Consider the following 27,357-nt stretch of genomic DNA (forward strand, 5'->3'; position numbering starts at 1 on the left):
CTACAATGGCATCATCACATAAAGTTTTTCGTTGCTAACGGGGATGCACATAAGGTGACAGACGGATTACTGCATAGTTCTGCTTCGTTCCCCAAAGCGCCTTTGAAAATCCGTTGTACACGCATCGCGCTCGCGCGGCAACGTCTCCTGCAATCAACCCTCTATTACACCGTTGCTACAATGCGGCATAATAGTGTCCTCGCTGCCGGCAGTTGTGGCTCCGTGAACGAAAAGGCGTATTTGGGGCGGCTTTTTATCACACATCGGTAATCATCTGTCTTGTGCACTTACCTCGCGTTATTGCTACCCGCGCAGTACACCGCGGTCACGATGGTGCAGCTATCAGCGCAACGCATCATTCTTGATTGGAAAATGGGGAGTGCGGTCCTCGAGAAAGGAAATGGAAGCAAACGAGATAAGGCGTGTTGCGGTGTAGTCAAAAAATTCCCCAAGTACTCCTACTTTACCTAGTGACTTGACCAGATATGAAAACAGAAGACAAAATTGAGAACAGGGGAGAAAAAAAACCCCCATAAAATTGGGGTCTTTCGAGCCAAAGCTGGATGAATCGTGACCGCCTAGACTGCTTTAATAATCGCTTAGACTGAAGTACTTGGCTGGTAACTGTGATAAAATCAAATCAATGGCCTCATGCTCAGTAGTCATCAAGGCAGGTACAAAAGCTTTTCTTTCTTTTTTTTTTCTTAATAAAGTGCTGCCACATCAAAAAAATCGGCAGCATATCCACAGAGTGAATGATGGAGAGTGGGGCGAAGCGTTCGTCAGTCCATTCGTTCTTGCTTTCATCTGTCCATGCGTGCATCTGTGTGGCCGCTCGTGCATCCATCTGCCCGTCCGTGCGTGCATCTGTTCGTGCGTCCGCACGTCCATCTGTGCGTCCGTTCCTGCATCCGTCCATGCGTCCGCTACTGCATCCGTCCATGCGTCCATCCGTCTGTGCAGCCATCCGTGCGTCCGTCTGTGCATCTGTCTGTGTGTGCATTCGTCCTCCTATGCAACACTCCAAGTACTACCATCTCGCATCTTTTCATCATATATTCCTCATACAGAAGCACCGTCATCCAGCGGACATTCCAAGGGCTGAACGAGAGGAGGCACACGCACACTTTCTTATGGGGCTTGCGCTTCGTGTCTACTTCTCACCTTTAACCACCTCGAGTTCATGGTGTATACTAGTTCACTGTATTCATGGCAATGCGGCCCAATGCTCGCTAAACATTTCTAAAACCAAGGAGGTTACACCCAGTGAGTATAACGTAGCAACCCTTTCTTGTCAGATAGTGCTCAATGTACATGCCAATGGCTGCTAAGGGGTAATGAGAGACAGGAGAATTCGGCTTTTAGTTAACACGCACGCTGCGATTTTTTTTATTGTTCAACAACGCACAGAAGAAATCCCCCACCAGCACTACCTTTGAGGTCAAAATCTAAAGCTGGTTACACACTACGACTACTACTACTACTAGGGACGAACAGCGGCCGCTTTAAGGAGCTTTGCCCCTAAAAAAAATGATAGAAAAGGTTTGTTCATTACGTGAATTGAACCCAATGTCACAGCCACAAGCTCTACTATTAGCCTTATTCTTTCTGGCAAGTACAGATGGTGACTTTTTTTTTGTGCAATAACTGACTATAATAACAATTGTACTGTTTCCAACCTAAATATATGATTGATTAAAAGATAACTGGTGGAAAAAATTGCACCTCTTCATTATTCAATATTGGATTCATATTCGAAGTTATGTATTCGTATTCAAATCGTACCCGTCGCGGTGGTCCAGTGGCTAAGGTACTCGGCTGCTGACCCGCAGGTTACGGGATCGAATCCCGGCTGTGGCGGCTGCATTTCCGATGGAGGCAGAAATGTTGTAGGCCCATGTGCTCAGATTTGGGTACACGTTAAAGAACCCCAGGTGGTCGAAATTCCTGGAGCCCTCCACTGAGGCGTCTCTCATAATCAAATGGTGGTTTTGGGGCGTTAAACCCCACATATCAATCAATCAATCGTATTCGATTCATATACGAAAATTTTGATATTCGCAAACTCAAGTACTTTTAAGAAACCTCCCTGCATGACAACGAAAGTGAAGAGGTGCCTTGTCTACTTTGTCACTTGGCTGTCATCATCAGATGACAGCCAAGTTTCGGAAAGGCAGATGGCAGAAAAATCATAATTAAAGAATGTCATTAAGTTGATAAGATAATCAAAATGTTTTGGCAAACTATGCGTGTTGAAATGAACAAATGGTAGATGAGAGTTTGTGAGACCGTGGAACAGTTCCTTGGCTTGTTAAAAAGTGGTGTGGGGGTGCTAACACCCCCTGTAAAGTTGTTTGCATCTCGTAGCACTTGTGTCTTGCGCAGAGGCCACATTCAGGGGTCACAACTATCGAGCGGAAGGTGGCGTTGTGCTCGTGAGCGTTTATCAGTACCAATATCATCATGGTTAGAACGGTAGCGCAGGCAGTGACGCCTGGCGGCACGGGAAAGATGAGCGGGCCTCTTTGGGTCGTGGCGGTTGGCGCGAACGGTTGTCTCACGCGTGGGCCCGCGGAGTAGGGCACCCTGGGTCGTCTGCCGGGTGTCCTCGTGGGGAGTCAAGTGATGAAGTCGCCTTGTGTGTGTTCTTGTGTTTGTTACATTGTTTGGTGTTTGGTTATATTGTGTAAGGTTGTATTAGCACGTTGACGACAATTGATGTAATAAATCTGCTGGCGATATGATTGTTCTAAAAGTAGTTAAATAAGTGTGTGTTGTTTGGCTTGGTCCGATCGTGCCTACTGCCTCCATTCAATCCAAAAGCGTGACGCTCTCCATTTCGAGACCCCACAGTGTAAAAAGTCATAATTCCGATGTGCTTTGTTTGTTAAAGTTACGAAAAAACAAAGTTCGCTGAGCTTGGAAATGCGAAAAACACGACTGTCAGGTTCCTTTCTGGTTTGATCTGGCAATTGTCAACCCACAAAAATTGTCACTTTTTTTCTTTCTCTAGCAAGAGTGCCTGAGCAATCGGCACTTATTTTCAGCGGTCACATGGTCATTGACAAACACAAGTCTTTTGTCACGGGCACTGAAATCCATGGCACTTGTCATAAGACGAGCTTTCTTAGCCTTGTTTGCAAACTCTGCTTTTTTCACACGCGAGTAGAACCTGGCAATTATGTATTTTTTCATTCAGTTCCTTTCTCGTTGGCACCCGATGAACATCAATGTCAATGGCAGTATTAGCTGGACCAACACTTTCGCCAATGCGATAGAGAACTACTATACACTCCTTGCCTTTTGTAGTAGGCGCACCTCTGATTTCAACATTATTCTGGCAGAAATATTTGTGTAGATCAGCAACTCACTGGCTCAGTAGCTCATTTTTTTGTTGGAGGTTCTTGTTATCATGTAATAAAGTGGAATGTTGGGTGAGTTGGTTTGACGACATTCTTGGTAACATTTCGGCGCGCATACAGTGGACAGGAGAACGGAAGGCTAGAAGACAAACAAGCGCTCTCATTTTTGTTTCGGGGTTTAAAAAAGGTCATTGAAGAGTGAAACTCTATTGAACAGCTCTTCAACTTTATGGTGACTTCGCTACTCACCGTAGTGGAAGATAACGGCAAGTTCAGGCTTAGCAAGCCACAGGGCTACGTTTCTGTCACTTACTCACATGTAGTGCACCACTCCAGGCGTGCTCAACTAACAAGGCGTTAAGCGCGACACGGCAAAACAGACAGTGTTTGGTTAACAGCAATACAGAAACACCTTATTGCCTTTGGTGGCACCCCCAAACTGCAGTACAACGTCCGCTTCCAGGACGCGAGGAGTAAAGGCTCCCGCACGCAGATGTTAACGATTAAGGGGAGACTGTGAGCACGTCGCAGCTGGCAATGGCTAGTTTTGACATGCCAGTTGGGAAAAGGTCCATCGCGGCTATGCTGCACACTGTCATGATGGCCACTGGGCCTGGTCAGGAGAGTTAGGGCAAACCTCATACGTGTAAGCCTCCAGCAAGTGTGGCTTGGCGTGGTACGACCACGTCAAGCCCTAGGCACCGCTGTTTGACTTAGCGTACGGTACCGAAGCTAACACTCAGGTAAACATGCCTGCCGGGAATGCTTAGGCACCCAGGCGGGCTACAGTCCGGCGATTCTCAAAGGGGATGCGGACAAAGGAAAACACGTGCTTACCGGGTGCTGACCAACAAAAGAGCGACCCTTTCCTGCGCGCACATGACTCGGCCTCGTTGATTGTCCCAGCTCTCAAGAACACGCACTGCGCTCGCGCGTGGCACTATCTATTGCCATGCGCCATTACTAGAACGTGGAAAAGGGAAAGGAGCGGTCATACGGTGGAATGCCCGCAAAATGGTCGCAAGCGTGCCTCAGATTCCCACATCCTCCTCTCCTTAATTCACCCTATATACCGGTCTGCAAAGGTAGCGGTCGTTGCCCATGCATGGAAAGACGTCATGCAATGGGCAACAGCTAGCCTCAGCCTAGCCCTCAAACTGTCGTTGAAGAAAAAAAAATGGAACAACAACAAACAACACACTTAAAAAACACGATGCTCACTTAAAAACAGGAGCTCATAATGCTCACGCTGGAGAGCTGTCTATGGTACAAAAGGAAAGCATCAGATAATGTTTGGGCTGGCTGACCGGGTGGATGCGAGAGTGCAAGGCAAGAGGACTGGTCGAGGCCCTGATGCGAGGAACGAGCTCACCTTCGTCTCGTCAATGTTGACAACAGGCCCGGGGTTCCGACGAATGTCGCCTTGGTGGTGGCTCGAATGGACCTCGCTGCGACAGCCAGCCCTTCTGCTGGAATCATGGTCGCCAAACCAACTGGCTGCGAGACGTCCTGGCGTTGGTAGAGAGTCGTGCACAGCATCTGCGACAGCTGGCCTCGTGCAGGAGCCATGATAGAAAGGGCAGCAGAGATTCTCAGCGACGGCCGGGAGCAGTTCACAGCTTGGCTGCCTGACAACCGCGGATCTCCGAGCACATCCAGAGTCCCAGGTGGTCTAGGGGTCGGTTAGTTCTTAAGTTGTCGTCACCACCACTCACAGAAGCACCACGCACGTACACACGCACACACACACACGCCTCCGATAATTGGGTCCCTCCCAACGTGCCACGCGAAGGAAGGCGCAGAACATCGTTTGTCTTTCTACCCACGCTAAAGCACCAATTCATAGTCGTGCTTTAGAACAAGATCACCCATCTTAAATGAAAGGTGGCGATGTTTCTGGTCGTACGGGGCCTTCTGCTTGGTCCTGGCTGATGCCAAACTCTGCCTTCTTCTACTGACAGCTCAAAAGAGCCTGTCCAGAAGTATTGAAGCATAAGCAGAACAGTCTGCCTGATCTTCCTTGTCCCCGAACTTGCATTGCCTGACACTGGTCACCTGATTTGCCAACTCCCTTCTGAAATCAAAAAAAGCGGGAGAAAGCCACTAGAGCGACTCTCATAGGTTTGGATTGCAAACGTAAGTTCACTCAAATGGTCTGCCAAGTCCTTTTGACTTTCGACAAAGGCCGCCGACATTGGTTTGAGCATACGATTGGTTCGCTCCGTCAAATTAGGCTAGGGATGGTTAGGGATGGCTAGGGAGTGAAGTGGTGGTGTGATCAATTCCTAGGGAACGGCACATATCACCAAACACCCGAGTGATGAAATACAACCCCTTGTCAGTGATCAATCTTTTTCGGAACGCCGAACCGACAAAGCATTACCTTTAGCTTCTCCAGCACCGCTCGCACTGCCACTTTGCATAGCGGAAACAACTTCACCCATTTGGAAAAATGATCAACGACTACCATCAGATGTATAAACCTCTGCTTACTCCTGTGGAACGGCCCCATTAGGTCACAGGTGGCTACTTGTCAGGTATGCTCGCTAACAATCGGTTTCATCAAGCCGGGCGGCTTGCCACCCCTTGATTTCACCGCTTGACAGACGTGGCTGGATCTGCATTAGCAAAAACTATCGCACTTCATGCCAAGCCAAGTCACAACTTTGCTCAGTTTTGCAAAAACTTTGGAGCCACTCAGGTGACCGGCCATAGGCTCGTCGTGAGAGACTCACAACAGGGCACCTCTCAGACTTTTGGGCATAACCACCTTAAACGGGTCCACGGATTCTTCATCGGGGGCAATGTATTTCAGCAGGAGTTCATCATGGTCCAGCAAGTATGTATCAGCAGGGGACCCAGCGACACACGCCGGTTCCTTTCCTCCTGCACCTGCCACACTACCAGCAGCGTCTCGGCGCCCCGTCTCTCTGAGACCATCGCGCAACTCACGACAAAACAAATCATCTTGCTGGGCCTTCAGTAACTTTTGTCTGCTGAAAGCAATTCCCATTCTCCCAAAGGGGAGTCTGGTATCGTTCCCACTTAGGACTGCAGCCATCGCATCTGCTCGCACCGGCGTGATGGCTTCGCTTCCCGTTTGCTCTCCCTCTCACCCGCCTCGCGGCGCTGTGCTTGCCTGGCTCGCAGTAAGGGTGTGCTTGTCGGCGCTTACCCTTTGCTCCGCCCGGCACCGCCGCCGCTGTTTTGCTCACGCCGCTTGCTTGCGCAAAGGCACTGCTAGCGGTTGTCGCACCGGGATCTAGGCCCCGGTAGACGCTGAGGCACGAGATAGCGCGTCAGCTACCACTTTAGTGCTTCCCTTCCGATACTGCACTGAAAAGTAACAATGCTGCATTAGGAGAGCCCAGCGCGCTAGCCTGCCCGCAGGCTCACAAAGCCGCATCAGCAAGCTAAGCACACTGTGATCTGTCTGCACCAAAAACTTCGTCCCATCTAGGTAGACATCAAACTTCCGAAGTGCAAACATGATGGCGAAACACTCCCTCTCGGTCATGGAATAATGATTTTCCGCGAATATCAACAAGCGGCTGGCAAAGGCCAACGGCTGCAACACATCGTCGTATTCCTGTAGGAGAACTGCTCCTAATCCCAGATCACTTGCATCAGTCTGAACAACAAACGGTCTTGTCACGTCTCTGCTGTCTCCGCTGTCTATCAGGTTGCACTATCTCCGCAGTGGCACTAGACATGAAAATGCCTCTTGTTGCTCAGGTCCCCATCGTCACTCAGCTGGCTTACCCAAGAGCTTGGTCAAGGGTGCTTGCACTCGTGCAGAGAATGGAGTGAACAAACCGTAAAAATTGGCCGTTCCGAGAATGCGGCGCAGGCTGCATACGTCCTTGGGCGCGGGGAAATCGAGTATTGCTCGAAGTTTCTCCCAGTCTGGCTCAATGGAGCCTTCGCCCAGCGTAAAGCTAAGTAACTGAACTCAGGTTTGCGCTAGTTGGGCCTTCGCGGGATTTAATGTCATACCGGCGGCTCTCACCCTCTCGAGCACATCAGCATGTGGGCCAAGTGTTCTTCGAAAGTTTGTGAATAAATCACAATGTCGTCAAGGTAGCACATGCCGTAAGACCACTTTGCTTCCCCGAGGACGCGGTCCATGAGTCTCTGAAAAGTCGCAGGAACATTGCAAAGACCAAAGGGGCATACGAGTGAACTCAAATAACCTTCTGTGGGAGGTGAAGGTAATCTTGCACCGATCACGCTCATCTATCCGGACCTGTAGGCAACTTTGGAGGCATCTAATGTGGTAAAGTACCCATAGTGCTGAGATTTCCTACGATGGAGCCAATTGTGGGGAGCTGATAGGCATCGTTACGAGTCACTTCATTCAGACGGAGGTAGTAGACGCACGGGCGATGACTTCCATCTTTTTTAGGCACCAACACAATTGGAGACACCCAGGTGCTGGACGAATGGCGAACTGTGCCAGCTGAGAGCATCGCGTCCAGCAAGCTGTCAATTACTTGCCTCTTGGTTTGGCGGACCAGCCTAGGGTTACACTTCAAAAGAAGCGCGTCGCCAATTTTGAGCGAATGGCTCATCAAATTGGTACAGCCTGGTTGATTGGTGAAGAGCTCATCGTATCCGTGTAACAGTGCCAACAGACGAGCCTTCTGTGTATCATCTAATTGAGTCACACAGGCGATCAAAGGATGTGGAGCCTCTTCGTGTCGTGCCACTCGATCCCGATGGGGATTTTGAGCCGACGAGTGCATAGCGCAGGGGCGTGCCCCCAAAGTTTGCACGCAACACGGTTTCAACGCCTCTACTGCACAGGCAACAGAAAACATTGGTGGGCTGATGAGCAGCTTTAGCTCGGACAAAGGTCCGTCGCGATAGCCTTCATTCGCAATGTCCACTATGATACAGGTTTTTAGGAGAAAGTCCCAACCAAGAATCACAGAAACACTGAGTCCTGGAAGATGAAAAAAACGCATGGGTCTCATTCAGCTTCCCCATCTGACAGTCAACCTCGCGGCGCCCGCCGACTGGGCCACGCCTTTTGCAAGAGTGAATGTTGCTCGATTGTCCTGCAAGCACACAAAATGCTTCTGCAAGTGGTACACCTGTTTTTCAAACAATGAAGGGCTTGTGCCCGTATCCAGCAATGTCAAGAATTTGTGGCCGGCAATGCTGACCGAAATAAACGGCGCGTGCGCATCAGCAAGACTCCTCGCCTAGTACGTAAAGGGGAGTAGCAAGGGTTCGGCCGCTCGTGCCTTCACAAACGGCCTGCGCTCACATTTCCCTGCTTCAAAGGAGGCACGAATATGGAGCACTCTCTCGCTATGTTCCCTCGTTAATGGCAGCGGAAGCAGTGCCCTCCATCGTGGTCCCTTTCCCAAGACGGAGCAGCTTCGAGCTGCAGGGGTCAGTTCGCCACGTGATCAAAGGAACCGCTCTGACGAACATCACCACTGGTGATGCGCTCGGTCGGATTTCGCCCTGCTTGCGCGTGTTTAGTTGTGATGCAGCACAGGCTGTGCGCCTCCTGTACGTGTAGCCCGATTGCATATCTCCCAAGTGTGCCCGCCTGTAGCGGTAGCGGGGAAGGCAGCTCCAGCGGGCTGTCGCCGATAGGGTAGGGTAATGACCCCTCTCCATGCACAGCTTGGTTCAAGGGCCTCGCTGGCTGTAAGTGGTGGGCGATAGGCACGCGTGACGAGAATGTCGCCTTGAATGCACTTTGCCTGGATGGCCAACTCCTCCAATCACGGAAGTGACCGCCGTGCAGGTACGCCTAAAAGGTCGGGTGTGCCTGCCTATCACCTATTTGACGCGCTCTCCGTTCAAGGCTCTGGGCTCAGCGATAGAGAAAAGGTCTTTCATCGTGCGTGCGTACTACTGAAGGGACTCATCAGAAGCTTATGTGCGGAGCTCGAGCTCGCGCCGCATCCTACTCCTGTAGTTTACGGGCAAGAATTCACGCAGAAAGGCCGCGCAGAACTCATCGAAGGTTGCTGCTCGGTGGTCGAAAAGCCGATACCACCCAACCGCCGTATCAGTGCTCAGTGGTCGGAAAGCCGATACCACCTAGCCATCGTATTAGTCAGGGCAGCCAGGAAGACGCGTCCAAGACCTTCTTGGTCGTCGAGATCCATGGCTCTGTGGTAATGTGCGAGGGAGTCTAGGTAATCTCTTGCACTGCGCAGATCACCATTTCCGCTGTAGATTAGAACGGCCAACATGGTAGAAGGATGAGGGTGTTTCGGAATGGCTGAAAGTGTTATGATTGCCTCAGCGAGTGCCTGAATCATTTGGGTGGCATTTTGCAGCAGCGTCTGTGCGCCCTCTTCAAAGGAAGCTTTCTGTGCATTAGCAGTGCGGGCGAGCACTGGGGAACTGTCTCGGAGCTCGATAAGCAGCACGGTTTCAAAATGGGTACCCGCCGTAGCATCATTGTCAGAGAGCGCCTGTTGTCGTTCACAGCTGCTTCTTGGGGCTGCTTTACGTGAAGTCGCTAGGCCGTTTGCGGCTAGCAGTACAGATGTGTGCTCAGAGTGAGCCTGGCTGCTAGATTGAGTAGCAGCCAGCGGAAAAAATTCGGCCATGGCTGAGGCCGCGTTTCCAATCTGCGCCCGAAGCTGCACTCAGAGCTTTTTGGGAACGCTGCGACATGGAGCAGCCATGCATTCCAAAGGGAGCAGGGAACAGTGGCAGTCCAATTTGCCCGTGTGCATTGTTTGGGTTGGGCTATGGCCTCTGACGCAAAACAGGCTACCTCTCCAGTGGGAGCTGCTACACAGTGCCTCGCGTCATCCTGACTGAGGCTTGTGACCAGTGAGGGTGCTCGATTGTGATGCTCAAGGGGGGTACTAGCCCTGTTCTCGAGCAGTGTGGTATCTGCTAAAAGCGTCAGCGGACAGGACTCACGCGTAGCAGACATAACGCGAGTAAACACAGCGAGCCTAATTCGCAACGGCGGGCTGACTCGGCTAAGTCTTATCAAAAGCTTAATGAGCCTTTAATACCGGGCTGGGCGCCAGTGTTGTGACCTCGCTACTCACTGTAGCGGAAGATCACCGCAGGTTCAGGCTTAGCGAGTCACTAAGCCACGTTTCCGTCACCTACTCACGTGTAGCGCACCGCTTTGCACACTCAACTAACAAGGTGTACAGCGCAGCATGGCGAGACAGAAAGTGGTCGGTTTACGGCAATACACAAACACTTCATTGCCTTTGGCGGCACCCCCAAACAACAGTGCAATGTCCGCTCCCAGGACGCGGGGAGCAGAGACTCTCTCACGTGGACGTTCACGATAAAGGGGAGACTGTGAGCACGTCGCAACTGGCAATGGGAAGCTTTGACATGCCAGTCGGCAAAAGGTCCGTCGCGGCTATGCTGCGCACTGTCATGATGGCCACTGGGCTTGGTCGCGAGAGTTAAGGCAAACATCGTACACGTAGGCCTCCGGCAAGTGCAGCTTGGCATGGTACGACCGCGTCAAGCCCTAGGCACCACTGTTTGGCTTAGCGTATGGTACCGAAGCTAATACTCAGGTAAACACGCCTGCCGGAGATTCCTAGGCCCCCAGGCAGGCTACAATCCGGCGATTGCCAAAGGGGATGCGGACAAAGAAAAACACGTGCTTACCGGGCGCCGACCAACAAAGGAAAAACCCTTTGTGGCACGCACGCGACTCACCCTCGCTGATTCTCCCAACCTCCAAGAACACGCGCTGCGTCCGTGCGTGGCGCCATCTATTACCACGCGCCGTTATCAGAGCACGGGAAAGGAAAAGGAGCGGTCGTACGGCAAAATGCCCACGAAATGTTCGTGGGCGCGCCTCAGATCCCCACAACTTGCATGCACTATGCATCTACTTCTTTGGCAAGACCTGTGTTGGCTGGTATCGTGAAAACAGTACACTTAAAGGAGCAGCAAGTGGTGCGGCAGCAATAAAACAATGTAAACCTCAGTGACAAGAACACAATTGAAATAAGCCTGCAAACGTAAAAGACTCCTGTCAGGCACTGTCAAATTCGGCCACCATCGCTGCTGCCAAAGTGAAAGGTGCCACGAGAATCTTCATTATATGTAGTCTGCACGGAATGATGGGCAGGAAAGTAGGCAACAACATTGAAGATGATTGATGATGCGGGCGATAGCTCATACTGAAGCTGCTAGGTCGCAGGGCAGTGCGGGCAGAAATGTATTCCAAAAGGACTTGTTTTTGGGTTTGGTAGGAGCAAAAAACATTTCTTGGTAGGAGCAAAAAACAAACAGCTAGAGAGCTCTTGGAAGCCTATTTTATCATAAAGAAAGGGCCCGATTGTATCAGTGCTACATCTATTGTGTTGTACTCAACAGAAATGCAGTTTTTGGATAACTTAGTGCCTTGATCATGATGCTGTGCGATGTTTGTTGGCTGTGCGGTTTTGTTTTCTTTCCTGTGCGCTTCCTAGACGGTCTCTAAACAGTTGGTAGTTGGCGCTGTTCTTTCTTCTCTTCTGCTCTTCTTGGTTCACGATATGGTTTTTGCGCCTCAGTCTTCTGCACCAAGGGCAGGAATGTAGCTAGCGTAAGGACGATCCTGTGAATACAAGAGACAGACACGTTGCAAATTCTGCCAGAACCAATGCTGCATGGTTTCAAAATCATATGTTCTTATTTGCTTTGTTAACTAGATAATATGGGCCAAAATGACCCTTACTGTGTGATGTCACTTCATGCCCTTGATGGTTGTTATCAGTTTGCATTGTGCGTAAATCTACAGGCCTAAATTTTTGCTAAAGCGAAAGTAATTATCATATCTGGTCTACGAGAAAAATGTATTTTTAGATTTTATTTGTGTCGAGCATGTGGGGTTGTGGGCTGCTTTCGCTCTCTGAAGGGGTAAAGCTTACACAGTTCGCAGCCTACAATTTCACGTACAAGCATTGAAGAAAGGTGAATGCACCTGTTGAAAATATCACTTGATTCTTTTTCGATTCTCTGCCTGGTCTGCTTTGTCACAGTTTTCAGATGTACACAGTGTTTCCTGGCGACACATATAGAAATGCCAGCACACTTCTGTTGCGGATATTCTCAGGCCATGTTTGTGGCCTCTGCAAATAGGCTACAAAAACTGTAATGAGGAAAAAACAACATTTATGCAGTAAAACTTTTTCTCGACAGTTTTTCTCTTGCAAATGTGCAAACAATTGGCAGAAAATACTCAGGCCTAACCATGGGTCAGGCATATAGTGTGCAGTGAGCAGCTATAGTGTACAGAAGAGCGCTGTATGTCATCTGTGTTTCTCAGGTGGTGAGAGAGTGAATGTATGAGTATTTGTAGGAGTACAAAGTTGCGCTAATTTTTTTACAATATGATGAAACCAAGTTCGAATGTCTAGTCGTGACTGAGTTTCTAAAATTACTCACATTCTCTCACATTTTGTGACCATGGCTTTGTCTGTCTAAAGGCCTTTTTGTATTGTGATAAATAATGTGGGGGCCACACTTGTAGTTCTAATTCAAGATAACGTATATCTGGCACCACCAGTAATACCTACTATTTTAGGGGCGAAGCTCCTTAGGGCGTGGGCTGTGCGTCCCCTGTAGCCTGTATGTAGCCACCTCTAGTTTAGTTCTTGCAGTGTTCACTAGATGGCGGTACCGTCCCCTGTATGTAGCCATCTCTAGTTTAGTTTTTGCGGTGTTCACTAGATGGCGGTACCGTCTCCTGTATGTAGCCACCTCTCGTTTAGTTCTTGTAGTGTTTACTAGATGGTGGTACTTGTAGCTGATGATGAAAAGATGCAAGATGTTATAAACTAGAAAGCGGTACTTGTAGTTGATGAAAGACGCGAGATTTTATAAAATAGGAATGATGTCACACATGGCGCGTGTCATTGGTTGAAGGCAATCGTTCGATTTAGTGCGGCGACGTACGCTAGGGGGAGCGATGTAATAAAATCGAGTGGGCAAAATGTACAGAGAATTCATGGTTTACCAGGTTTACCTCCGGAGCTTCGCCCACTCATCATCATTCACTTCGTGGATATGGCGGAATTTTTTTTGGTGTAACTTGACCCAGGAAAACGGAAAACAGGCGAGCTTGATAGCAGTGGGCTTACTGCTTTATTCAACAAGGATCGAAACAGTACAAGAATCGGAAAATAAGACTCACGATACAGATCACGGCCGGCTTTTTATAGCCTTGGCCAGGTGTTACATCATAGACATGTGGGCGGCCACACAGGTGGTCAGCATAGTGGCCGCACCGATCTTATCACAGATAACATCCAGCTTGCACTCAGCTGAACGGCATCATACGTGCCATTATTCACATGTAACGTTCCTTTCCTCTTAGTGGAAAAGTCATATTACATAAACAATTTTTTTTCAAATAGTACTGTTTAAGTACAAACAACCCTGTATGCAATCACTCATTGCCTTTACATAAGTTCATTCGTACATAGGCATTTGACATTGCCTCCCACTCAGAGACAGTCGAGGAATTGTGGGAGCGCTTTAAATGCATCATTGATACTTGCACGGACAGATTTGTACCAAATTGTTATAAAAGAAAGAAACAGCAAAATTCATGGATAACTCGCGATATTGTTCACATGAAACGCAGAATTAAAAGGCTACGCAGGCAGCCAAAGAAGTCAACTGAACTATCACAGGCACGCAGTAGACTAAAAACACCATTATCAGAAGCAAAAAGAAAGTTCTTCAATGAGACGCTAGGAAACTTCCTTAAAAGCTCGCCCACCAAATTCTGGCGTTTTTTGGGAGCAAAGAAATCAAAAATAGACCAGATAAGTATAGAAGATGCTCCTGTGACAGATGCACAAAGGATAGCAGATGGTTTCAACGAGTTTTTCCATTCAGTCTTTAATAGAGATGCACAAAGTTCCATCGCAGACGAGATAAACTATTCCTGCGCATTCCCCATGGAGCCTCTTTCGTTTCATCAGGAGGGCGTGTTTGAACAACTGTTGAACTTAGATCCAAAGAAAGCCTGTGGCCCCGACGGAATACCAACGGTATTTTTAAAGCCATACGCCGAGTGGGTGTCTTTCTATCTGGTAATTATTTTTGAACAATCTTTACGTAGCCATTCCGTTCCACAAGATTGGCGTTGCGCTGCTGTTATACCCGTGTTTAAAAGTGGAAATTGTATGCATCCAAACAACTATCACCCTGTATCCTTAACCTCTGTATGCTGCAAGATCATGGAGCACGTAATCGCTAAACATATTATTCATTTTCTGGAAACAAATAAGCTACTTTGCGCCACTCAGCATGGCTTCAGAAGGGGCCTATCCACGGTGACACAACTTATCGAAACGGTTTACGACTTTGCACGGGCTTTGGATGAACACCAACAAACTGATGTAATTTGCATCAATTTTAAAAAAGCGTTTGACAAGGTTTCACATGGTAAGCTGCTTTATAAGCTGCGTCAAATTGGTATCAGTAATGATGTTTTATAATGGACTGAAGCTTATCTAACAGGGCGGAGGCAAGTAGTGCGTGTTAATAATTCTGTGTCAAGCTTTTTGGATGTACTTTCCGGGGTACCACAGGGCTCGGTGCTAGGCCCTTTATTGTTTTTAGTTTATATCAATGATGTAGCCACAGTTGTTCAGCCGCCAATGGTCTTGAGACTGTTTGCAGATGACTGTTTAATTTATGCTCCAGTTAACTGTGAAAACAACCAGGAAAAAATTAATCAGTGTCTTGAGGATCTTCATGCCTGGTGTGAAAAATGGGATATGGAAATTAACTACGCCAAAACCACTTTTGCGAATATTACCCGAAAGAAAAACGTTCTTGATTTCCAGTATCGTATGGGAAGTGCAATTTTGACACATGTTTCCAGTTTTTGATATCTAGGCGTTGTGATATCAAATGACCTAAACTGGCGCAGCAACGTTGAAAATGTGTGTTCTTCCTCGTACAAAAAGTTGTGTTTTCTTCGAGTAAAACTACGAAACACAACCAAAGACGTCAAGCTAATGGCATATAAAACTTTTATTCGGCCTGTTTTGGAGTATGCTGCCGTAGTTTGGAGTCCCCACCAAAAAGGCCTAATAAATGAGCTGGAAAGAATCCAAAGACTTGCAGCCAGGTTCATATGTTCAAGATACAAAAAAACAGACTCTGTTACCGAGGTGCTAAACTCATGTAAATTGGAACTACTTGAAATTAGGCGACAGAGGAACAGAATAAAATTATTATTTCAGATTCTCCAGGGTCGAATAAATATTGATAAAAGTATGTACATACGGGAACCTGGTAGAATTAGCAGAAGAACAAACCATAGTGCAGCCATTAGAACATATGTCACCCGCATAAACGTCTTTGGGTATTCGTTTTTCCCCAATGTTATTGAAGACTGGAATGCGCTACCTGCACATATTGCTGAGTGCACGGATTCAAGGGCTTTTGAATATTTGCTTGACAACTATATGTTACCTAAAAATCGTTGGATGATGTGTTGATGTTTTGCTTTCCTTTTGTCATGCCAATGTTGATGATTTTTTCTTTTTTTTTTGTTATTGTTGACAGTTGACATTACTTGAGTGTTTTTATATACCAATTATTACTTTTATGTACTCCCTCCCTGTAATGACCCACAAATGTGGATTAACAATATGCTCAAATAAATAAATAAATAAATAAATAAATAAACCGGTCAGGCGGCTATCAAGTACGAGTGTTGCGTAGCGGCAATACTAAGGTGGCATTAGGCGTGGTAGGGGGACAAGCAGTTCCCACACGTGTGTTATTGTTACTGTCAGGGAAAAATGCCCGATCAGGTTGTGCATTGTGATCACTGGTACTTTCAGGCACTCTGTTTGCTGTCCTCAAATGATCTGCATGTAAGAACCTTATGCACTGTTGCACACGGACTAGAAATGTAACATTGGACACAACTTTGGTCATTTTGCCAGGAAACCGTTTAATAGTTTTTTTTCTAACAGATCTCCCCATGTTTGCATCCCCCATAGCAGAAAGTCTAGTTGCACCGCAACGTTTGTTAGCACTGCTCTCAGTCCTTTTCCTTTTCATTTCTGCTGACCCGCAGGTCGTGGGATCAAATCCCGGCTGTGGCGGCTGCATTTCCGATGGAGGCGGAAATGTTGTAGGCTTGTGTGCTCAGATTTGGGTGCACGTTAAAGAACCCCAGGTGGTCGAAATTTTTGGAGCCCTCCACTACAGCGTCTCTCATAATCATATGGTGGTTTTGGGACGTTAAACCCCACATATTAATCAATCAATCAAATCAGTCCTTTTCATTTAATTTTTCTGTTAGCACTGCTCTCAGTCCTTTTCATTCAATTTTTAATTGCTTTAGTCATATTGGGTTTCAACAAAGGTAGACGCGTTCGCAACTTCCTACCGAGGAACAGTTCGCTAGGTTTCTTATTAGTGAACGAATGGGGTGTCATTCTGTACGAAAAAATTAAATTGTCTACTTTGTGCTGCAAGCTTCTGCTGCAGTTCGTGTTTTGACCAACAAGTAGTGATTTAAAAAGAGCCTTTTTGACTGTCTATACAGCCCGCTTGGCTGCACCATTGAACTGAGGGTGGTATAGTAGAGTGAAAGTGTGCTTTATGCCATTTTTGCAAAGAAATTCTTGAAACACTGAGCATGCAAACTGGGGACCATTGTCCGTAATCACTTCAACTGGTAGACCATAAGACGCAAACACAGAACGGACGACTTCAACTGTTTTCTGCACAGTTGTATTGGACATTAGTTTAACTTCCACCCCTTAGAGTGCGAGTCAACTATGACCAGAAAGGATTTTTCATCTTTTTCTGTGAAATCCATGTGTATGCGCTCCCAGTTGTTGGAACACCACATACGTTGCTGCAATGGTGTGGCTGGAACTGAAGCTCGGACACTCACGAATTTCGCATTTTTTTACACACTCCTCAAGGTCTTTGTCAATGCTAGGCCAGCACACAATTCCGCGAGCAAGCATCTTCATTTTGATAATTTCAAGATGCTCTTCATGCAGCAGGTCTAAGACGCGCTGTTGCAGTGAACTGGGGATCACTACCCTGTTATTTCAATGAAGGCAGTCCATATATAATGAAAGATCGTAACTTTTGATAAAATATGGCTCTAGGGCTTTGTAGACTGCTTTCGGCCACCTATGCCATGTCATTTCTTGCACCATTCTCAGCTCGTTCTCTTTATCTGTTTCTTTCGCTACTTCTTTAGCCGTCAGCGGTAACTCTAAAACGGGCGAATAATAGTTTACGGCTTCCTCAGTAGGCACCCGTGGCAATGGTTATCTAGACAGCCCATCAGCATTTGCAGTCAAACCAACCTTCCGGTGCTCACTCGTATACTGACCTTGATAGGCTGGCCGAGTGGTGCGACACGTGGCAGATGGAAATTAATATAGGGAAAACTAAGCACTTAGAATTTAGTTCTGCTCTAATCCCTTTGCATAAGTCATACACCATAAATGACATTCGAATCGATTCATTACAATCCTTTAAATATCTTGCGGTATTTTTCACAGCCAATCTAAACTGGACCACTCACATTGAACATATCACTACTAAAACAATAAAAAAACTTGGCATCCTCAAAAGGCAATTATACCTTGCCAACAAAGAAACCAGACTGCATGCATACGTTTCCCTGATAAGGCCATCGCTGGAGTATGCTTCAATAATATGGCACCCTCACAATGAAAATTTAACTTATTTGGTTGAATCAGTTCAAAACAAAGCTGCGCGCTTCATAACGTCGTCATACTCACCAAATGAAAGCCTAAGTTTCATACTGAAATCGCTTAATCTGCCCTCCCTTGCGACGCGCCGTAAACTTGCAAGGCTATCTAATCTTCATTCGCTCTTCCACAGCAACTCCCAGTTTGCGCGCAAGCATATCCTCCCGCCATCACACATTTCGGCCCATGTTGATCACCCTAACAAAGTTAATCCCATCTACCCAAGAACAAAAACATATCAAAACTCGCCCTTATCCCTGTCAATAACCAACTGAAATTCCTTGCCAGCTGATGTAGCCACTCTAACAGAATCATCATCCTTTCTGAAAGCGGTAAAAGTGTTCTTAGAAGTTCCAATCGATTAATGTAGTTATGCGGTGGTGTTGTTTATGTGAATTACTTGAATATTTTGTGTGTGTTATTCGCGCCTACACTTGTTACCTGGAGCCTATTGTATTTTGTTTACGTACCTTTTCTTCTGCTGAGTTTATATATGTTTTTTATTATCCTTATCACAATGTTGTGTGTACTCTTTTTTTCAATTTTTTTTCTATTTAAGCTTTATATAATGATGTTCTGAATATTTAATGTATTTTACACATGTTGAAAATCTTCCTAATCCCCCCCTATGTAATGCCCTCCCGGGTCCTTAGGGTATGTAAATAAATAAAACTGGCAAGCAGATTAGACCAACGGTAAATCCTTGCTGCTGCAACAGAACTTGCATGTTTCTTTGGGTCAAAAATGTAGGTGAACGGCTGATGATCCGTCACGATAATAAAATTTCTGCCATACAGATATTTATGAAACTTCTGAATGCTGAAAACGATTGCAAGCGCTTCTCTTTCAATGTGTACAAAGTTACTTTCAGCTGCATTTAGTGTTTGAGAGGCGTATGCCACCGGTCTGTCTTCCCCCTTTACCACATGAGAGATAACTGCAGCTACACCATGCGCTGATGCGTCACATGTTAGCTTCAGCGGTTTTGCTGCGTCTTACAGCTCGAGAACTGGGTCACTAATGAGAAGTTTTTTTGCAACATTGAAAACTTTCTTTCCATTCCTGGGACCAATTCCATTGATTTTCTTTCCTCAGCAGTAGGTGCATTGGCTCTAGTGTGTCGGCCAGACACAGCAAGAACTTAGCGTAAAAGTTAAAAAATGCCTTAGAAAGAGTGTAGCTCGCCTACATTCTTAGGTTCGGGCGCTTTCAATGCGGCCTCAACTTCTTCTTTTGTCGGCTTCAGTTATGCACTGCTAATCTCATGCCCGAGATACTTATCGCTGCTCTGAAAAAATTTGCGTTTTTCGGCATTTACGCAAATTGTGCTTCTTAAGCTGCTCTAGAACACGCTCAGTGTTTCTGCGTATTCTTTTCGAGTTTTTTGTGCAATTATAACGTCGTCCAGGTAGCACGCGGTGCTGGGAATTCTTTTTAGGATTTGGTCTGTGACCGACTGAAACATTCCCGGGGCGCTTGCCACATCATACAGAAAACGTCTGAATCGAAACAAGCCGAGGTGCGTGTTCACTGCAAGAATTTCTCGGGACCTTTCATTATTATTCACTGTTGCAGCCAGGCAACAATATAGAGGTTTAATTCTGCAAACGTGGCAAGTGTTCCTTTTTTCGAAAGGGGTGGATATCGGGGATGTATGTTCATTATTGTCATTCAAAACTGCTTGTCACCACATTCTGTTGTTCGGAAACTTGGACTATGAGTACAGCAGTTTCTTGATCTGAGTCTTCTCATGCAGTCATTGTTTGAATGTACGTCTCATTTCAAAGTCTCTCTCTACAGCTACCTGGAAGCAGCTGCAGCTATCCAGGCGATTATTCTAAAAGGTCCTTTTGATATTGCAGGCAGCAAGCACCAAGGTGACTGCTTCCGAGTGTGCCTGGTATGTGACAGATGAGGCAATCCAGATCCACGGGGGCATGGGTTTCATGCGTGATGGAGGCCTAGAGCGTTGCCTGCGAGACCTTCGCATATTTCGTATTTTCGAGGGAGCCAATGACATCCTGCGGCTTTTTGTTGCTCTGCAAGGTGCGTTATGAATCGCAACCTACTGAAAAGCAACCTACGATGACTTTCTTTACTGTATTACAGCCTATCACACGCTATTACATTACTGCATGCTAGATATTTGTAGCTGCTACAGATTTTAGTAGCCAGTTCCTGGACAGCTCCTATAGAACCCATTGTTCTGGCAGCCGTGCTCCCAAGCTGCCATCATAAGACCATTCCCATGTGGTACATCATGACCCGGCGCTCCGAGCCCAAGTCAGAGTTCTTCAATCATACAAGTTGTGAAGCTCATCATAGGTCTCTTGTATGGAAATCCAAACTCGCCATCTGCTGAAATTACGGGGGTCTGTTGATTGTGGCATTTTCTTATCAAAAGACAAACTAAAAAGTGCTCTCGACTAGGCTAATGCTGCGTGAAGTGATTTAGTGTTTTTGTATTCCTGCTCCAAGATGATAGGACGATATGCTGGCCTCCTCAGAATTAGCCATGTGCATGTCTGGATTTCGGAACGTAGTTGTGCAGCTGGTACTCTAATTAAAACGCTCAAGGGAGAGGCTCTACCTTAACTTTTCATGCAGCGTGGCCTAACTGGAATATGATAGTAGCCAGACCATAGAGTTTCGTAATGCATTATACACTACAAGGAAATCTGGCGCTATTGTCAGTGGGAGCTGCATTTCGTGCCACCTGAGCTGGCATGGGAATGATAAGTAGTAGATTTGTCTAAGCTGCAGTCTTGCATCTTTGTTTGGCTTCATGTACAGTTAAACCTGCTTATAACGAACCTTCATATAACGAATTCCTCAATATATTGAAGGTTTTCGATTCCCCACCGTTGTTCCATAGAAGCACATGTATTTGTGACCTCTATGTAACAAAGTAACAGCGGGAGACAACCTTCATATTACGAATTTTCCCCACGGACATTGCTCCACATTCGGGCATTTTGGTACGACCATCCATTTTCTGCGACTGCCCCGTCGTCGCCAAAGCGGCAGCGCCGGTGCACACGGCGCACCAGGCGAAAGAGCGTGAGACGGACAGGGGGGCCTCCACCCCACGAGCCGGCATTGTTGCTGCTCTCGCCGCCGCAAATGCATGCGCAGGTATGCCCCCTCCCATCACTCCAAACAAACAAAAAAAAAAATCCCTACTTTTTCACGTTGGTAGTGCCATGCTTTTTCTTAGCATCACATAGTGGGGCTGCGCTGCATATGGAGGGCACTTTATCAAATAGTTTCCTGCGGTATGCGTGTCTGCGTCGTTTGTTCTTCGTTTTCGACGCTGTGCGCGGGTGCATAGTTTCACTGCGCTTGCATGGCGTGGACCCCGACGACGTTCAACTTTGCATTTTTTTTTTACAATAGCAATTATATGGAGTCTCGGCTGGTTTTTTGCCGTCATCGCCGCCATTCATCGCATATGTATACGTATTTATATATATAAAAGCTCAAAAAAGAAAAGATTGGCCCCGTATCTGTATGTTACACTGCGAATGTCATCGAAAGACGATAGTTTTGCATTTGGAGAGAGTGAACAAAACATTTATCTGATTTTCTGCGCAAGAAAATCGGTGAATAGTATTCTGGAGGCGCTGTGTTGGGGCGCTTCGAGGGTGAAGCTTAGACGAACGAGCGCATCAAGTCCCGTCACGCGCGAGACATGTGTGCTATTTGGCAGTTATCCTGGAAAACGAAGCGCTTGGCGTGCATGCCCGTCTCTGTGGTGATAAGGTGTAGAACACAAGGCGACCAGTAGCTGCCACCACTGTGTCATCTTAGCAAAGCGTTGGAAACACTTGCTTTTTCGTGCAAGCATTGCATGGTCAGCACAGTGTGATAAACGCTACAGTCCTTAGAATTACTCATGTATGCCTTTTCTAGTAAAAAGACACACAGAGAATATTGACGTGTTGTTATGGTGCCTCAGATATGCGTAATAATTGATTTTAATTGACAATTGCACAAGTATGAACGCTGAAGCTTGAACAATATTGGTAGGCGCCGCGGATGGGGTCGGACAAGGGTGGACAAACAGGCAAACGTACAGACGGACAGACAGACCAAAATTTTGCATCGAAGTACCCAAGAAAAATTATTGTCTTTAAAAAAAGCCGCTCGCACTCAGCAGCTCAGCTCGTCATGATGCGCCGACGTGCGCTTATCTTCTACGCATACTTTGCCCCGTGCAGGAGGTGGGGTGGGGTAGATGCTTGTACGCGTGCGCTTATCCTTCGGTGGGGAGAATCCCACGCCTACGGCTTTAACCTGAACAATTGCGTGTAGTTGCCAGGTGCACGAAGATCACTTCGCTTGCTGGAGAGGCGTCGTTTGCCAAAAGAGTGCTCTTTTCAAGCACAGTGAAGTAACAGCTGGGGCACTCGTTAGTTCGCAGCCATACCTGTACCTGTGATTACGTTTCGTGCCTTGTTTTTGTTTAAATAGCGCGTCAAGTGCAGAGCGGTGAATATTAGTTGGCTGTCGTCCACGTGCGTCATTTGTGCGTAAGCGGTGCACGTTTTGATCTGCTTGTCATTCTCAGCGTTACACTCCAAGTTGTTGCTATCGCATTCAATGCTTCGCCCTTGCAGCGAAACTGTGACTTCTTAATTTCGAACAACACTATCGTCACCACCGAGGGGATGTCAGACTAGGCGCTGATAGAAACTCTCCAAGACCATGGTGACGACGGGTCTTCAGAGCTCGACTTGTCACGCCCTTCCATCTTGCGCCACGAGTTCGCAGGCTGGTAGCTTTCGCGATTGGCTGATTAGTTCTGGCAACACAATGTGCGCGTTGAATGCAATGCAATAAACACGATAGCAAAAAATTGCAATCATCTAATAAGTAAGGCTGGCAGCCAATATCGCGGAACTCCTGCAAAATGCTGGTGCGAGCAAATACGGCCGCTCCAGGGAGGCGTGCTCTTTTCACACATTCTCGTTGCCTTAAAACCGCACTGATACTCGCCAAGATAGCAAGTGTGCCAGCGGTCGCGACCTCCCTTGAAATCGAAGTTCATTATTGCTACTTGAGCGAGCCCTCCCCCCTCTTCCCGCATTGTTTCATGCTCGTTTGAGACGGGTGGTTTACTTTCTATTTGAGCATTCGACAGCAGTTCTGAGTCATCTTATGCACTTTCCAGGTGATTGGAATAGGCCGACTCATTTGATCTTTGCTTCAGCAGTGCTCACGCGATTTCACCTGCTCGTGAAAGTTACGATGCACGGGGACATTTTATCAATTTGTTCTTGTCACGGAACATGGAAGCGACGGCATGAACCCACTGAGAGTGTCGATATAATTCCTATCGCAATGCTTACAGTTTTTTTACTGTGAAATAAGTGTTTTAGGTTAGCTCTGCCTTCAATCCCCCTTTTGTTTTATTTGCGCGTTTATTTTCTGAATTTCCGTACTGAACTTGCGTATAACAAAAGTCTCTTTATAGCAAGTTTTTCTGGGAATTTATTAGTTTCGTTATATCCAGGTTTAACTGTTGTGTGCAACCGCTTTGTCGCTAGACCAAGTTCAACAGACAGTCAGCAGTTTCACTTCCTTAGCCTTGCCAATTTAAATTGTGTCATGAAGTTTTTATCGATCTATTTTTTTTATCTAAAACTAACGCTAAAACACAACACTAAACAAAGCCACTAGTGCACTTGAAGCCGTTAGCATGAAGATTAGGCAAATCTAAGTACTACCCATCTTTCCAATGGTGGATGAACGATTGGTGTGCCAGAGTACTCTATAATAAATATTGTAGGAAACTATGGTGTAGACATCGCCTCTGACATGTTCTTGATTCCTGTCATTATAGACTCCTGAGGTCCATATTTGGCATTTAACTTTTCGTTACCATGCCTATTCAAATCGATCATTGTTTATTGACGTTTGATCACTGTTTATTAACTGCACTGCAAAAAACATGCGCCACTCCAAAACTGTCTTGCTACCGCATCTAAATTCAGTGAAGACGAGCTTAGAGTCCGAGGATGACCTTAGCTTTAAGTTTTATAGCGGCGAGATTTTGCATCAGCCTAATACATCCACAGCCGTTCATGTATTTGTTTTGTTTAAAGCCTCAGGCTTTCTCCTCGACTGCAAGTGCGTAGCTGCGGACCTTTGTGCACAATTTTATAGCCTAGTATTCTGGTTACGTGCGAGGTCCACACTCGGCGTGGTGTGCTGGTGCCGGCCGCAGGGCTTCTCGTCACAACAAGGTCAGCGGAGCACGTCTTGGATCTCACTACGAAGCAGCGCGAAATACTTTAGGACCGCGCACGATATTATTGTTTTTTATACGATGTGGAAAAATGCAAAGTGTTATGCTTGGATGCATATATTGGAACGCCAACCTATACAGTTTGAGGTAACTGATGCAAAAAGGTGACGCTAGACGAAATAGCGAAGCTAATGGACATCTGATTTATAGAGGGATTATTCACATCACAAGTACCCATCTATAACGAAATGACTACAGGCTGGTATTGCAAAAAATAAACAAATTACTGATTAATATATAAGAGTTCACTCGTGTCTCACGAACCAAGCAATGCTTTACTGTATGAAATGAGTAATAAACTAACATTTACTGTTTCTAGGTCATTCTTCTTCAAAATGTATATTCTGAATTATAATTGTTGTGAATATAGTTTAATATGTAGTGTTTTTATTGAAATACACACTTTTTCAAATCTTTATTCAGATAAAATATTTTTGTTGCTGTACAACATACAATTTTTGGGAAGAGCATTTCATTGTGTACAATTCGGTATGCTGCAATACGTACCAGAGTTCTCTTGCAACAGGCGAAAACGTTTTTCTCGAGACATATGAGAAATAGCCGTTCTCACGCGGTAACGAAAGAGTTAATCATAATGTTTATGACATCAGTTGTTTTCAAAAATGGCTTCTGCGCTCACTCTAACAGAAACAAGGCCCCCAAGATTCTCTTGGTTGCACCATTGTGTTCGCTTGCCTTTGTTGTTGTCTGCAGTGTTGCTGTTTTCTTCAACAGCAAGCATGCTGCACGTACTTCGTTCTTTCACACCCTCAGCTGTTAGTCCAGTGGAAATTCATCCAACAATTTAGTTTTTGCATAAGACCCTTGGCACTTTTGCAGTTTTTATTTGTCAAAATTATGGCTGCAATGCATGCAGCATAGATGAAGGCTTAGGGGCTGTATTCTTGCGCGATTGCTTTTGGAGGTATTAGCACTTTTGCGAGTTGTGTGGCTGTCAACGAGGGATGCCGATCTGGTGCTGTGCCAACCATGCTATGACAACGAATCAATATTATTGCACAAACCAGTGCACTTAGTGAGAATACAACTCCAGGTGCTGGAGCTGACATTCTCATTGGCCGTAAAGACGACAGGTTTATTTACAAGAAATGTACACACTAATCATCATCGTGAGAGCCATGTGGCACTAGAGGGCTGAGATCAGCATAACAATGTCAGTCAGTAATTCAACTCTCATTCCCAACACAGCTATAACTGGCATTGTGCTAATCAACCTTTAAAGAAATTCACCAGAAAATGCTACAAAATGTTTTCATGCAAGATTTTGTGAATACTTCTAAAGTCTTTGTGGCATTAAAAGTGTATGCAACTATGCGATTTGTAGCTCTGCGAATCGTTATTTATTCATGGGAGAATTATCGTCATGAGCAGCCTTTAGCCTAAAAATAAAAAAAAACAAGCAATCAGGGCCACCTAGATTGGGTTGTACCGTATTTACTAGCATCATCTTCGCATTTTTTTTTGGGTGGAAAACTGATGCAAAGTTGGGGTGCGAGAATTACGCGGAGAAAACTTTACTCGAAGATGTACGGAGCAAAAAAAGGAAATGAGATGGCCGCAAATCGTGATTCTCACGCCAGCAACTAACTTCAAGCTTTGAAAACTACTAGTTAAGACTTACCTCAACAATAAAAGCACAGGTTCAACACAAGGCAAGATTTCTTTGAGACACAAAAAGCGCAAGCAAATAGTCTGGAATCAGAATACCGTTTGCAAAGCTTGGGGGCATTGCGGGCGTAGCGGTAGCGTTGGTCATTCAACAGGAGCTTGCGAAAGGTTAGAGTAAAATGTCAGTATTGGGCTGATGCCCATTTAACAAACAATTGTCTGCAGTTGCCTTCTAACGAAATAGTTTACCATCCATTTCATTCTTAGGCACACGGAAGACCTAACATGTCTTGGTGGCTTTCAGCTGCTGTTACCAGTACCGAACACAAAACTCTTATACTCCGAAGGGCCTACTTGTTGCCGTTGTTAAGTGTGTGATCAATCACTTTCAACTTGAAAGCAGCCGTGTAGCTTCTATATCGTTCCATAATGTAACAACATTACGGTCACAATGTACAAAACCTGCTGCAATGCGCGCTTGCCCCTTTGGCTTGGCTTGGATTAGATTGAATCTCTGTGCAATAATAATAGTACGCTTTATGGTTAGAAGATGGCGCCCGCTATCATCATCAGTGGCTGAAACAAACACAGGACATCGTTGCAGCAATTTTAAGGGGCGCGATAATTACTCGCAGAAAAAAAAGAAATCGTATTTTTATTGGGCGATGGGGGGGGGGGGGGGGGGCGAGAATTATGCAAGTGCGAGGATTATGCGAGTAAATACGGTAATGGCAGCTGGGGAACCGGCCAAATTGTTTGGCGTGAGAGGGTTGAGGAATGTGAGCACATTGCAACTCCAACCTGCCTTCTCAGCTGAAAACGCCTAATGAGTATACAGAAATCGACTCACCACTGATCAACTCAAAATGAAGAAGTTGTCTGTGGGTAAAAAAAAATTATGTAAAGATGCCATCTTTAACGACAGTCAAAAAGTCTTGTTGATGCTCCCATATGTGCCATCGCTACCCAGGCTGGGAATTACGCAGGGGTATCTTGCATGTCATTGCCGTTTTTTTTTCCTGTTTTCTTTTGTACCATTATTTTCAAGTTACCCCGAGAGCAATAGCATCATTTTTTTTTTCAACATCTCCTTGGCTAGCTTCAATTTTTGCTACGAATTTTTCCCATTATAGAATCAACAGCATCCTTGTGGCTGGGGTATGTATGATGCAGGGAATCAGAAAGCAATTCAGGGGCAGTAATTCTGTGCTCCTCAGTAAATAAGGATTGGATTTGAGGGCTTCTTGACTGTTTTGAGTTTTCTGCATATCCAGTGAGTTCATTTATCCTGCGTATTCAAAAGGTATAGTCATTGATGCACCCGACAGCTGAAGAA

General features: G+C 46.2%; 1 protein-coding gene across 6 annotated transcripts in view; it reads left to right on the top strand.

Moving 5' to 3' along the window:
- The window catches only part of LOC119178100 (very long-chain specific acyl-CoA dehydrogenase, mitochondrial-like), a 236,796-nt gene that overhangs the window by 116,756 nt on the left and 92,683 nt on the right, over positions 1 to 27,357 (top strand). For all 6 annotated transcript variants that reach the window (XR_012894667.1, XR_012894668.1, XM_075891514.1 and 3 more), the window contains one exon: positions 19,945 to 20,128. Coding sequence is in view for 4 of the 6 variants with exons in the window: in XM_075891514.1 (XP_075747629.1) it covers positions 19,945 to 20,128 (184 nt within the window). In the remaining 2 variants the exon portion in view is untranslated. The remainder of the gene's footprint in view (positions 1 to 19,944; positions 20,129 to 27,357) is intronic.

This window comes from Rhipicephalus microplus, chromosome 1 (genome assembly GCF_043290135.1).
Source record: "Rhipicephalus microplus isolate Deutch F79 chromosome 1, USDA_Rmic, whole genome shotgun sequence".
NCBI lineage: Eukaryota > Metazoa > Arthropoda > Arachnida > Ixodida > Ixodidae > Rhipicephalus > Rhipicephalus microplus.